General features: G+C 36.6%; 2 protein-coding genes across 7 annotated transcripts in view; one reads left to right on the top strand and one right to left on the bottom strand.

Moving 5' to 3' along the window:
* LOC100650950 overlaps positions 1–10604 on the top strand; it is a 41134-nt gene extending 30530 nt beyond the window's left edge. For 4 of the 5 annotated variants that reach the window (XM_012314516.3, XM_003393509.4, XM_048414510.1 and 1 more), the window contains 4 exons: positions 732–851; positions 4814–6757; positions 9633–9831; positions 10419–10604. In XM_012314516.3, the coding sequence (XP_012169906.2) occupies positions 734–851; positions 4814–6757; positions 9633–9831; positions 10419–10467 (2310 nt within the window). In that variant the 5' untranslated portion in view covers positions 732–733 and the 3' untranslated portion in view covers positions 10468–10604. Of the gene's footprint in view, positions 1–731; positions 852–3942; positions 4094–4813; positions 6758–9632; positions 9832–10418 lie in introns of those variants that run through there. The other variant, XM_048414511.1, reaches the window with a different exon arrangement.
* Positions 8633–12742, bottom strand: part of LOC100650835 — a 79212-nt gene continuing 75102 nt past the window's right edge. For both annotated transcript variants that reach the window (XM_012314497.3, XM_003393508.4), the window contains 2 exons: positions 11226–11346; positions 8633–11156 (listed from right to left, as the gene is read on the bottom strand). In XM_012314497.3, the coding sequence (XP_012169887.1) occupies positions 11120–11156; positions 11226–11346 (158 nt within the window). In that variant the 3' untranslated portion in view covers positions 8633–11119. The remainder of the gene's footprint in view (positions 11157–11225; positions 11347–12742) is intronic.

Raw genomic sequence — 12742 nt, forward strand, 5'->3', positions numbered from 1 at the left:
ATTTAAAACTACACATAATACTTTCATTGTGTATTAATACAACATTCAGGGACACTTGTTTTGTATTCATATTCACATCGGTGAATAAAAAGCATTTTACAGTTCTCTGAAATTCATAAATCTTCGTATATGCGTATCAAAATCGACCATTCGATCGTCCTTCGAATCAGCGAATTGTATTTTAAATAGAAAGTTTATAATTTATAACATCCTCCATACTTTTCCAAGGTTGCCTGTCCATTAAGTCTTTTTACGCGGTATGTATTCGGTATCGGTAACAAGTGCACCCGCGAGATGGAAAGAAGGGCCTCGGTTCAGCGATCACAGCGGAAACTGTCGCCGTTCGTTCACGCGAGATCCATTCACCGCAAGTGTAACCGTTTCACTTTTATAAATTATCACTATTGCGATCAACCGAAACCTGTTGTTGCTCCGCATTTTTTTATCCCGATCTGATTTTTAATCTTTCGCTAGAATCTGCGTGAGATTGCAAGAGAAAAAATGTATGTCGAGTAAACCGAGTTTTGTAACAGCGAAATTAGGCATTTTTTTAAGATTTCGTGTTAGAGCGCGAGCGTTACTATTATTTGTTCTTATTCGAACTGTTTCTGCAATTTTAGACAATAGTGCCGTCAGTTCTGCTCGCGTCGAAACGATAATTAGACCTTACATCAAATTTCAACAGGAGTCGAAATTAAAACTCGTGTTTCAATTATAATTTCTTATTTCAGAAATGCGTTGGTTTCGTGGCCACGCCGAGGCGCCAAGACTTTTAAGCTTAAGTCCTCTTCAAGCCGATGAAGACCTTGACGGAGCATCTTACCACTTTCATGCCACGTCTCAGTACAGAGGTAAGAATCGTGAGAACCATCGATACAATTACCACATTGCTAAGAATAACACGTGTCGTGAATTTTCATAATCCGAATTACAATCATATTCTGACGTTAATTAGCGACTGATCGCGTCTCGAAATCAAACGTAATTTATAATCAATATCTACCTACATATACCATATGTTTTTCGAATAAAAGACTTCAATGTAGATGTTAAAATATATAAATTTCCAATTAATAAATTATTAAAATAGTAATCAAAATATATAGAACAGCATAAATTCCAGTTACATTCGCATGCTTTACCTTTAATTATATTCGTATACCGCATACTAATGTATCAAGTATGCCTCTTGACATATGCGATTCCTTCCCAACAGCTTGGTTTATTACGCTTCGAAATTGCTCATCTGGAATTTGAACTTAAATCGCCTGTCGATATTGTCTACGATTGTTCGCTCTAATGCCGCGTTATTAGCTAAGATCATTGGGAAATTGCACGCAAATTGAGTCCATACCATCAGGATTTCATTTCAGGAATAGTTATTACTACTTAAAGTTGCGTTACACGGACACTCGTGTAATAACACGTAAAAAAGTCTCATTGTTTCACGTATTTTTTCTATGAACGTTAATTCGTGTGATAATACGGAATGCCATTTTATTGGTATAGTAACAAGTGTGTTTTATGACGTCGTCATAATCGTCACGACGTGTGTCGCTTCGTCAAAGTCGCTTTCGAAAGCAAAGAAACTTTGCATAGCCTCGTTGCCTATGTGAGAGTCTCTTTTTACGAACCTAGTCTGTATTCGGTTACGAAAAAGGAGAGATTTACCTCGTTCGCCATGATGAGCTCAGCAACGCACATTGCATGCGCTGGAAAATGTGTTAATAAGCTTAATAATCCGACACTTTATAATAATATTCGTTGCATAGAAGTTACAAATTGCGATTGTGACTCTTATATTGTATTTCTTCTGGATGTCGGCTTGAAGTTATTTGTCGCTCGAAGGGTTTTGAAATTATTCAGTACGGTACTTTTAATGATAGAAAATTTGTAACGTGTCAACATGGCAGATAAGGTTTTCTTTATTCAGTCTACATGAAATAGAAGAACAGTCGTTTCTGCAACTGTTCTAAGTTCTGGATGACTTTAATTTTTTAATTAACTTTATTGTATATATATACGTATATAAGATATTAAGATATATATATATATCTTGCGATAGTTACCTCTTGGAATTTTTTGGACAACATTGGATTACGATTATTTGAAGAATCCCATACCTAACAGACTTATCTACAAGGTTGGAGAAACCTTAGGTCGTTGGCAAATTAATGCAATTAATCGTGACGATAACACAAGATAATGATGGGATTAGTAGGCGCGTTTCTTTGTGTAAAAGCGATGAGGTTGTTAATTTACATATGTATATTTACGTAGCCCACGAACGCATACTTTTACCAAGAAAACCACAGTGTTAGTTAGCGCGCTTCTATGAACAACTGTGTTAATAGCATTGTGGTTTTTGACGGTAATATACGGTCAACTTATTACTATTTTTGCGACAGTCTTGTTAATTTTTGTAACCAGAATGCTTGGTTCGCGTTAGTTGGTGCCACAACACTTTCTAAAGACTAACAACCTTCTCTCGTCGATTATAAGAAAGGAAACGGCTGCATTTTGCGAAGTCAGCTCGCATACTAGACAAAAACTTCGTGGCATTACTGGCCGACATCAACTCTGCGGTGTTACGTAGACGTTAACGGGTTTCTTCGTGGCAAAAACGACTGGTGGTTAAAGATTTCGTAATTGTGTGTTGTTTGCAGGGAAACTGCAAATTATTTAAATCACCGTTGAGAAAATGCTGGAAAAATTTTGTGGCGTCGAGTCACGCGTTACGAACGTTACGTAGTACATGTACACAATCCAAAGAATTGCAGCATCATTTACTATGCTATATTAATATAGTTTCTTATAGATACTAATGTCTTTTTACAGAAAAAGAAAGAAATACTATCTAAATCGAGCATCTGTCAAATAATGTTTTGTAATTTATCCTGTGTAATTTATACTGTTTCCTGAAATACAGGTTATCACATTACAGATAATTATATAATTGTTACATATCAGTATCCAGAATTTCAATTTTGCACGACAGGAAGTAAGCTCTAATAGTTTCGTTTTAATCGTTGTCGAGTTGCCGCTTGCATTGAGTGAAATCGCATTTGTTTCCTTTTCTAGTAGTTCGTCGTATTACAGTTGCCGCAAAATTGATCCTTTCTTTCTTTTGTTGTGAAACGCTTTCTTCAATCCCATCGAACAACTGAAAGGTCTATTTACCGTGCAACTCTTAACTTCGCTCTCTATCATTATCATCGATACTCGAGAAATATACTAGATATCGAGTGAAGCATACTTCCTGCAATTCGCTAAACCTACTCTAGCATTTCATCCCAACGGAAAAATTTACCGCTTCAAGCATTTATATAATTTAATTTATATCGCGAAATTGTTCCCTTTATATTCGTTACGTGTAATATTAATCTTCGCAGTCAAAGTTCTTCGTAACATTTTTTGGATACGTACTTTTGTATCGTTACAAAATATTACAATTCATAATTTTACGATATTCATCGACGAAATACCACTGTAAAAAAAATATCAATACATAGCTACTAAAAATTCTGTTTTTCAATTATTTTATGTTTAAAGAGGTAATTATTCAATTCCTATAGAGATTGTAAAGTGAAAGGAATTAATTTGTCGCTTATATGTACAATGTATTTAACGGTATCAATAACAACCAAAAAAACGCCATTTTCAAGACATTTAATTTATGAAAATATTTTATCGATTCATTTATGCAAAATTCGTTACATACTTCCGACCCCTCATCCGTTACTTCTTCGACTGACTAATTTCCTCGGTTCGTGCGACTATTTCTATTTCTATCACTCGAGCAGAGTACTCGTGTGAATTGCTCATACGGGATGTCCTGCCTTCCACACATCCTGCACGACGCCGTCTTAGGTCTGCGTTCAAACTCATATAACGTCATGCTTCGCAGAAGCATCATTTTCGTCGCGACTGTCGTTGTTAAACGAAGTTTCAAGTTGTAACGCGTCGCATGCGTTTTGTGCTCGTTGAATAAAGATCTATCGTTTCCTTAAAAGGATGACTAACGTTTGGTGCGACAGACTGTTATACGTGGACCATTCGAAGAAGATCGTAGACATCCAGCAGTTTTTAAAACGTAATTCGCATTGTCGTGTAATCTGTTAAACAAATTTTGGATTTTCCAAAATGAATTTTTAAACTGTTCGTTTCGACGTTGGTTGTTTCTGAAGCGATTCATCGAACGTGACCGAGAGTGATTTTATCGTTGATGACAACAGTTAATTGTAATTCTTGACAGTGTCAAATATAGCGTTACATTTTGAACGATTACGTTGTGAACTTTTTAAACAAAGATCATTTTTGTAACGAAATAAATTAGCATTTGTCGAGAATAATTTTGCGTTAATGCAATGATGAATTTTAGTTGTGCTGTGATTCTTCAAAGTAGTTTGCCTTGTTTTTGATAAAAAATTGTAATTCAATACTTTCATGAACTTTTATTGTTAGTGTGCATGATTACTAAATAAATGTGTCATGATAGTTTAACAGTTTTATTAATAAACAAGTATAACAATTATAGATATTCTATACATCTTGTACATTTACCATTCAAAATCTTAAGATCAGAACTTTTAAAGCAAAATCAGCTTGATAATTGCATCGAGGTGCAAACAATACTATAAACATTTCATAAACGTTATGAATATGATAAAGAGTAATATGAAGAATTCTGAATAACTTTGCCCGAGAAAGAATCTTCTGAAATAAAGAGTATCCAATATTCGATTTTAATCATTTTTGCTTAATTGAATAATTTTAAACAAACATTTGTCTATTTTTCATCATCCCTTCGTAGATTTGTCTCCGGTGCGATGGGCTCGCCGGAAATCGTCGAGTTCGGAATCGGAACGAAACTGCTACAATGTGCAAACATCGAAAGTGACCACCGAGCGGAGTCCCACCAAGAAGAATAAGAAAAGGATTCAGCAGGAGAGGCGGAGAGTCTGTGAGAAACGGAATCCTCTTTTGGATCGTGTAAAGAACGCCAGACTAAGCTTCTTCAAGGATCGAGATTCCGACGACGAAGACCAGGAAGAAGCCGAAGATCCGGAGAAGTCGCAGCTTCGTTCTATGTGCGAATTGGACCAACGTGGCCTAACTAGAAACGAATTTCGTAGATCTGTCTGCGAGTCTGATTTGAAAGAAATTATCGAAGAAGAGAAAACTCAGGCGAAGAGGAAAAGACGTTCGAAATCACAAACCAGATTGCCTCATCGAAAGCAGCAAGAAGAACGCTTCTCTTTCGTAGGTTTTCGACAGTCTGCTGGCCAAAAGGTAGGAAACTTACCTAAAGATATCAACCAGGAAAGCGCTGCTCAACAGAATCGCAAATGGCGGAAGAGCAAAGAGTTCTTTCAGGATCATCAGACACCTAAACGATCGATGGATCACGTTTTGGAAGGTTCTACCAGCCGTCTAGAAAACCCATCTTTCAAAGATGGTTCTCAATTCGATAGCATAACACCATCGAGCTGTTTAGCCGCTAAGTTTCGGGCAATGCAGGACAGGTACCTAAAAAGTTCCACTAGTAAGATAATAGCGAAGATCTACAAGAAGGAAGGTAAAGACAAGGAAAGACGAAGACTGAGAAGCTTTTCGTACGGTACTCTGCCAGGCCTCGAGGAACTCAGGACAAATCCGCTTTATGAAGAGCAAGATCAGGATGATAACGATTCTGGGATTCTGGATAACGACTCTGCTACCAGCTCTTTGCTCGACGACAGGTGCAGCAGCAGCGCTTCCGGCTTGTTAACTGCTCTCAATGATTCGTCCCTAAATTCTCCGCCTCAACTACCACCGAGAAAACCTTCTTCCTCTATCGTAGATGTAGAGAGAACTTCGAGGCTGTTTTCCACCCTGGATATCTACTGTAGCAGAAATGAGGGCAGGCGTTGCGGGAGGAATGCATCGGAAATGAATACTCTCGAGGACTCTCCCGGGCAGATTTGTCAAACTGCGAACAACGAACTGATAGATCGACAGGATCGTGATGGTTCTAAGTCGCCTGAGGAAAAAGATGTCATCGAGAGGCTCGACGGCAAAGGTTCGTTAGGATCGGAAAACTATCAGACCGGCAGACTTTCAGTTATCAGAAACAGACCTTACACTACTGAAAACATCGTTGTGAAGCTCCCTAGGGAAAGTTCCGACCAGTGTTTAGGTATCTTCATCGCGAAGACGGCGGAGTCCAGTCCAGGTTACTTGGTGGCACACGTAGTACCCAATGGTCTGGCTGATAAAGAGGGTACCTTGAGGATAGGCGACGAAATCTTGATAGTTAATGGAAAAAGACTGCGAGGATTAAGTATGGTCGAGGCTAGAAAGATTCTTGGAAGCGGGAATGGTCCTGGCGACGTGGACATCGTCGTCTCAAGGTATTCCGCCGTAGACCAATCCCCGAAAAAACTGACAGAGAGCAGCGTAGATTACGAGAACGTTCACATGGAAAATGGTCACGGAGTTATAGTCGAGAATTCACCTAGTACGCACTTTAGAAAGCATCAAACGAAGCATCATCGAGATAGAAAGAATGAATGCAACAGATCCACTTCTTCGGATAAGGCCATCGTGAGTGTGGACAATGGCGGATCGCAGAGCGTTTCAAATTTTTGTACACTGCCAAGGAGACCTAGGAACACTGTTTCGACATTCTTGACAGTCGTGTTTCAGAAAGGTCCTGGGAAAAAATCGCTGGGATTTACTATCGTGGGAGGAAGCGACAGTCCTAAAGGAAGCATCGGTGAGTGATTTACTTGTAATTTATACCATTATCGACATTATTGATTCTTATCAATCCTTTGCAATTTTTTGCAATGTGTCAGTAATACAAGGTTTATCTAACAAAAGGTGGGAGGAGGGGATATATATGAGATGAAAATGTGTGTTCAGATTTCTACTAGTTAAACGATATCCATAATTATAATTGCATCTTTTGTAATGTCTCCATTTGTGCGTTTCACAGATCCGTATGTCATCTACAAAAGAGTATTTACATTATTTTCTAGTTTAAATAGATTAATCTGTAATCTATGGTATTTTTTATTATAAAATTGACAGTAACAGAGTTTGCCTGGAGATAAATTATTAATACCTGTATTTCGATATACTAATAAACTAATATATAGCAATTAGGTATTAGTGTAGAAGTATGCTTGTTAAAGACTGTTATAACATTAACTTTATAGCTATTATAATTAACGTGCTATTTACTTTAGCATTCAGATGCAGTAAAAATAGGTTAACAATTATTATCTAATATATAAGGTAACATCGTTACTATTCGTTGTGGAGTACTATTATATCATAACATATCATATCACCAGTAAATTAATTAATATTTAATTGGTTTGAAGATAGTATGCGGAACATTATCTATTCTAATATTTTAGCACAATTTGCGATCACTACATTAAGGAAAGATAAATAATTCGTTTTACAATTGTTTCATTAAAATATTCTTAAATATTAACATTACAAACGGCATCCAATTACAAAACGATATAAGATCTGCTCTAAGTTAGTTAGTACGATTAAATTGAAAAAAATCTCGGTATTTTACTTAACAAAGACGCTTTAAACTTTTAACAAGACTAACCCCATGTTAAAATCTTATACAATGTCTTTGTAAATATATTTATATTTATATATATAATTATATTTAGAATTGAAAACGCGTCTCAAACTTTAAATGCGATTATATGTATCAGAAATGTTCAAACATCAACGTTTTCATCGTTTCTTAAAATTATTTATATTTGAAGAAAAACTTCCAATCGTTAACCAGAATGATTAATACCAATTTAATCAATCTAAAGATAAACAGAAAGATTTCAAACTTGGCGAGTAGAGATTTTAAATATTCTTAAAATTCAACTTTCTCCACGTTCTTTAACAACTTCAATATTCAGAAACAAAATAACTTCATAAATCTTTCGATACTAACATTATCATATCGTTTAACACCTTAAACGATAAACCTTTATCGTTTAACATCCTTAAAATCTTTACAACGTACTTCGAATTTTTAACACGATAAAACATCTTAATAATTTTCAATATCGAAATCTTTTCAACATCGAAATAGCACTTGAAACATTCAACAAAATCCGTTCGTCTTTACTTCTTTCACTAGTATAAATTAATTCTGTATAGGTTTTAAATGAAAAATCCATGTATTAGATATTTTTTTAATTATTATTCAAGAGATTAATTAGATCAAATTTTATTTAAAAAATTATAAGAATTTTAATTTTGTCATACAACACTGAGATAATATTTTACTTACGACATGCATTAGAAATAAAAAATTAAATAGTGCAACATGATTTCTACCATACATAACATTTCGAATTGAGAGAGCTAAAATCTCCACCGTTATGCTCCATCAACCCTTCGCCGTGATCTAATCTCGATATGAAAAGAGCTGAATGCTCGAGAAAACATTTTCAAACCTCGCAATAAAGATATTCCGACGGAGATTGCTTCTTATCAGTGTTTGTAGAAGGCTGCTTCGGGTTTTATCGCGAAGCGTTGCTTGTACTCAGGGCCGCGTATTTGGGGAGGGTCGATTCGCAAACAAGCAGAAATAGCGATGGATCAAAACTTTTGCTTAAGAACTAGAAACACCGGCGGTTTTCTCGCATAACGTTTACGCACTCGTTCGACCGCCGTATGGCGCTGCTTGTCGATAAAGTACCTCCGCGTGTATACAAGCAGTCTCGAGTTTTACGCGCTCGTTACATTACAAGGCGAATGCGTTCCAATCCGCGTTTCGTACGCATCGGGAATACCGGCCTTCCAGTTGTTTTACATTCGTGTAAGATCAGCCGCGTACATGGATGCGATGCAGTTCGCTTCTTGAACGATGAAAAAAACATCGTTGAGAAACGTCTCGGGCTAGTTCGAGTCAAAGAACTATTGCATCGAGTGTTTATCGGCTAGAGAGGCGAGGGGAGATGTTCTGTAATACATCTCTGAAATAAAAATAAGAATTAAGAAATTGATCGCTTAAGTTTTGCATTCGGTTGACCGTAAAAGACAAACCTCTAAAATCTATATATATTTTTTTTTTTTTTTTTTTTTTTGGAAGATATAGATGGATGAACATGTGAAAATTGATTGCTCTTGTAAAATACATGTTCTTTCAAAAACTTTGACGGAAGAAATATTTAATTTGTACTTAATAGGATTTATGTAGTGAGAAAGGATGAGACGTCGAAAATTATCGTAAAAAGGAAAAGTGCACGAAGACTAAATTGAACCAGATCGAATCTTTCCAATGACGTTGTATTTGTAATTTTTAGCAAGTTTAGATCCTTATAACGATACATAAGCGAAATATTAATTTTCGTGTTCTAGATTACTTGCCTAAATGTTCTCTACGGATTATAAAATGATATTACGTTGTTTGAATTTGTTTGTAAAGCTTACTTATTAACATTATCGAGTTTTATCAAATCGTCCATGTTCGTTCATAAGCTATCTATTGTCTGCGAATAAATAATTCGAAGTTATCGCAATAGAAATATTTCCTTTGCAAATCTATTTGTCATATCGATCGCTGCTTAATTTTTCTTCGCATAATTCGTAGTAATTATCGTATATATTTATTACAGGTATCTTTATAAAATCGGTATTGCCAGGAGGGCAAGCCGCGGAAGATGGCCGTTTGCGTGCGGGTGACGAGATCTTGGCAGTGAATGGCCACGTTTGCCACGACTTGACCCATAAAAAAGCCGTTCAGCTATTCCGTAACATCAAAACTGGACCGATTGCCTTGCATCTTTGTAGACGCGTTAAAAATAAAGAATTACAGTAAGTATGGCAGTACTGTACTGTTACGCACAGCTTTCTATGATTTTTATCAGTGTCCTCTAGTATTAACGTTAGCTGATTTTATAGGAAAGAAATTCATAAAGTTAACATAAGACTGTTATAAAATTTCAACTTTAGTACAGTCATGCTGATTATGTAAAAAGGGAATGAGTCACACTTTTCCTCAATATATTTCATTTGTAAGAGTGGATCTACAAAAATGAAATTGAAATCTTTTAGCAGCCTGTGCGTAAAATTTGGAATTACAACTAAACAGTGCAAAAAAAAATACATAGTGCCTAAATTATACTTGGGAAGCACAGCCCTTTCATGTTATTTTGCCTCCTGTATTTCCAAAATATTTATAATTTTCTCTTCCTTACATTTATGTACATTTTCTCCATAAACATCGTAGGAATGTGAATATTTTCGCCATACAGCGATCTTAGTGATTATTTAGCAACAATAACCGAACCTAAATTCTTACGTAACCAGCACGATATATACTAATACCTTAATTGTATAAAATATATTACAGTTTGAGAGTAAGAATGGTATCTTAAATAATTCACGACATTATCTTTCAGGACAACGAAGGCTAAGTCGTGCGCAGATCTTTTGCTCGTCGACACGTGAAGAGAAGCTGTACAAGAAGATTGCAAAAACGAAGAAAATACTTTGTGACCTCTGTAAAAATGAATTGGGAACCTGTACATATTGTAAATTTGTAAAGTCCCTTGAAAATAAAATTATTATTTAATAACTGTTCAAAAGTTGTTTCGTTGATCGTTGCACATCATTGTTACGCATAACAGATCCTTAAGCACCTTTAAATTACGGCCCTTTTATTGTCCTCTATAATCCTAATAATCCTAATAATAATACTAATAATAATAATAGTAATAACAACAAGAATAATAATAATAATAATAATGATAATAATAATAATAATAATAATAATGTCAGAAATCGTATACAATGAATTCACGCTGCTGTAACGTATCTCTATAAAATCTTACAGTCATAATAATAATAACATAATAATAAAAATAATACATAATAATAGTCAATAATAACTAATAATAATAATAATAATTTGATAATACACTTAATTCCTACGCAACTGCGGCACCGCAGTAAATAAATTAATTGAAACAAACATCAAAGATCAAAGATTCGTTCTGATAGACTAGAATCCTAAAACTTCGTATGCAGCGAACACTAAATCGCTTAGAGTTAAACCGAAAGAGCACTTCCTGTGGGCAGCTTCGTCCACGTTGCCTCCTTTTCAGCATGGCGCGGATTTTTGAGTACTTTTTGGATACCTGCAAACAGTTATGTTCTCTATAGTTTCATTCATTTTACACACATTTAGCTTTTAAATCTGAAAATACCTGTGTCTCCTTGTGATTTCCAATTCAACTGGGCCTTCTCTTACTGCTTTGAACAATTCGATAACTTCCTGGTGTGTGTAGCCACGCAGCACCTTTCCATTTAAACTTAGGATTTCGTCACCTACAGAAGATGTTTAAACGCTCTGTCAATTAGATGCTTATATTCATCTCATTTTCTAAGTATTCAAACCATCGTTTGATCCAAAGGAAAGAATTTCGAAATTTGGAGCAGCTCAAAGGAGTTTCATGGCAACAACTGAAGATGCATCGATCCTGTACTTATGCAACCGAAAGATACCGGCTCGGCAGTCCGTTATGCTTATATGCGGCAGGTTGCAGTGACACGAGGAAACCGCGAACGTTCGCGTGCTCGAAAAAAATGTAAGGATCGGTTGAAACTCGAAACGCATTGCGTGAAACTTGCCTACAGAACGTGCTGCCGCCTACCGCGACGAGAATTTTGTAAAAATCATGAAAGAGACGTGTGCGCGAAATTCGATTCGACGTTGACACCGTGTCTCTTCTTCCTGGTGGAAACTCCATATTTCGTTTCAATCGGATCTTTTTGTTGTACTTGATAGCATTTCACAGCAAGTAATTGAGTTTTGCAGTATTATGGTGCAATAGCACTTAAAGATATATTTTATTTTGATAAGGTAAGACCGACCATTATATTTTTGTATCTTTTGGCATCGTATTTCGATCAAAGAACATACATTTTCCAGCATTGGGAGGCCAAGCAAGTTAATCAAACTATTAAATCTACGAAACGAAATTTCAAATGAAAATCGCCAGCAAATAAATAGGCATTCCGTGTACACGTTCACTCAATATTCATTAAAATCTCTAACTGCGTCAGACCTACCAATCGATCCAATTCGCAGGTCCATTCATCCTGCGTCCTATAAACGTAACCAAAAACGTCTAATAACGTAACCGCGAGTCCCATTTAACTTGCTCGCCTTTGGCAACGAAGAAAGCGACAGAAAAGATCCCGTTGACAAAGCTGGCGACGAGGTCGCCAAGCCAAGTCCAGTGGCACGCCGCTTCAATAGGCGGGAAAAGAAAGAGTTGGCAAAAATGAAAAGGAAAAAAAAACAAAGGGACCGGGGAACGGGAGAGGAAACGAGAAAGGGCACGGAGAGTGCCGGACTGTTTAGAAATGCACGCGACGTCAGGCGTCGGATTAAAGATTCGAGGTGTGTCCGACGCGTCCATGGCGTGAATGCACGAGGAACGACGAACGCGTACGTGACGCATCGACACGCTCGATCCACACCGTGATCCTGAAATAGCGAACTATGTCGATGGAACGAAATCCTTGCGCGATCCACGCCAGAGAAATCTGCGATCTATTGCGTCACGGTCGCGGAGGAATGGTAACGTGAGAGATTACACGCCGCAACACTAAGCCCGTAAAAGGAATTGAGATGCTCGTGATAGATCTTCGAGGAGATCGTTTCCAACTGCATCGATCGATACGTTTGGATTACCGATCCGGAGGTATTTTTTAAAGA

This window comes from Bombus terrestris, chromosome 2 (genome assembly GCF_910591885.1).
Source record: "Bombus terrestris chromosome 2, iyBomTerr1.2, whole genome shotgun sequence".
NCBI classification, from domain to species: Eukaryota; Metazoa; Arthropoda; class Insecta; order Hymenoptera; family Apidae; genus Bombus; species Bombus terrestris.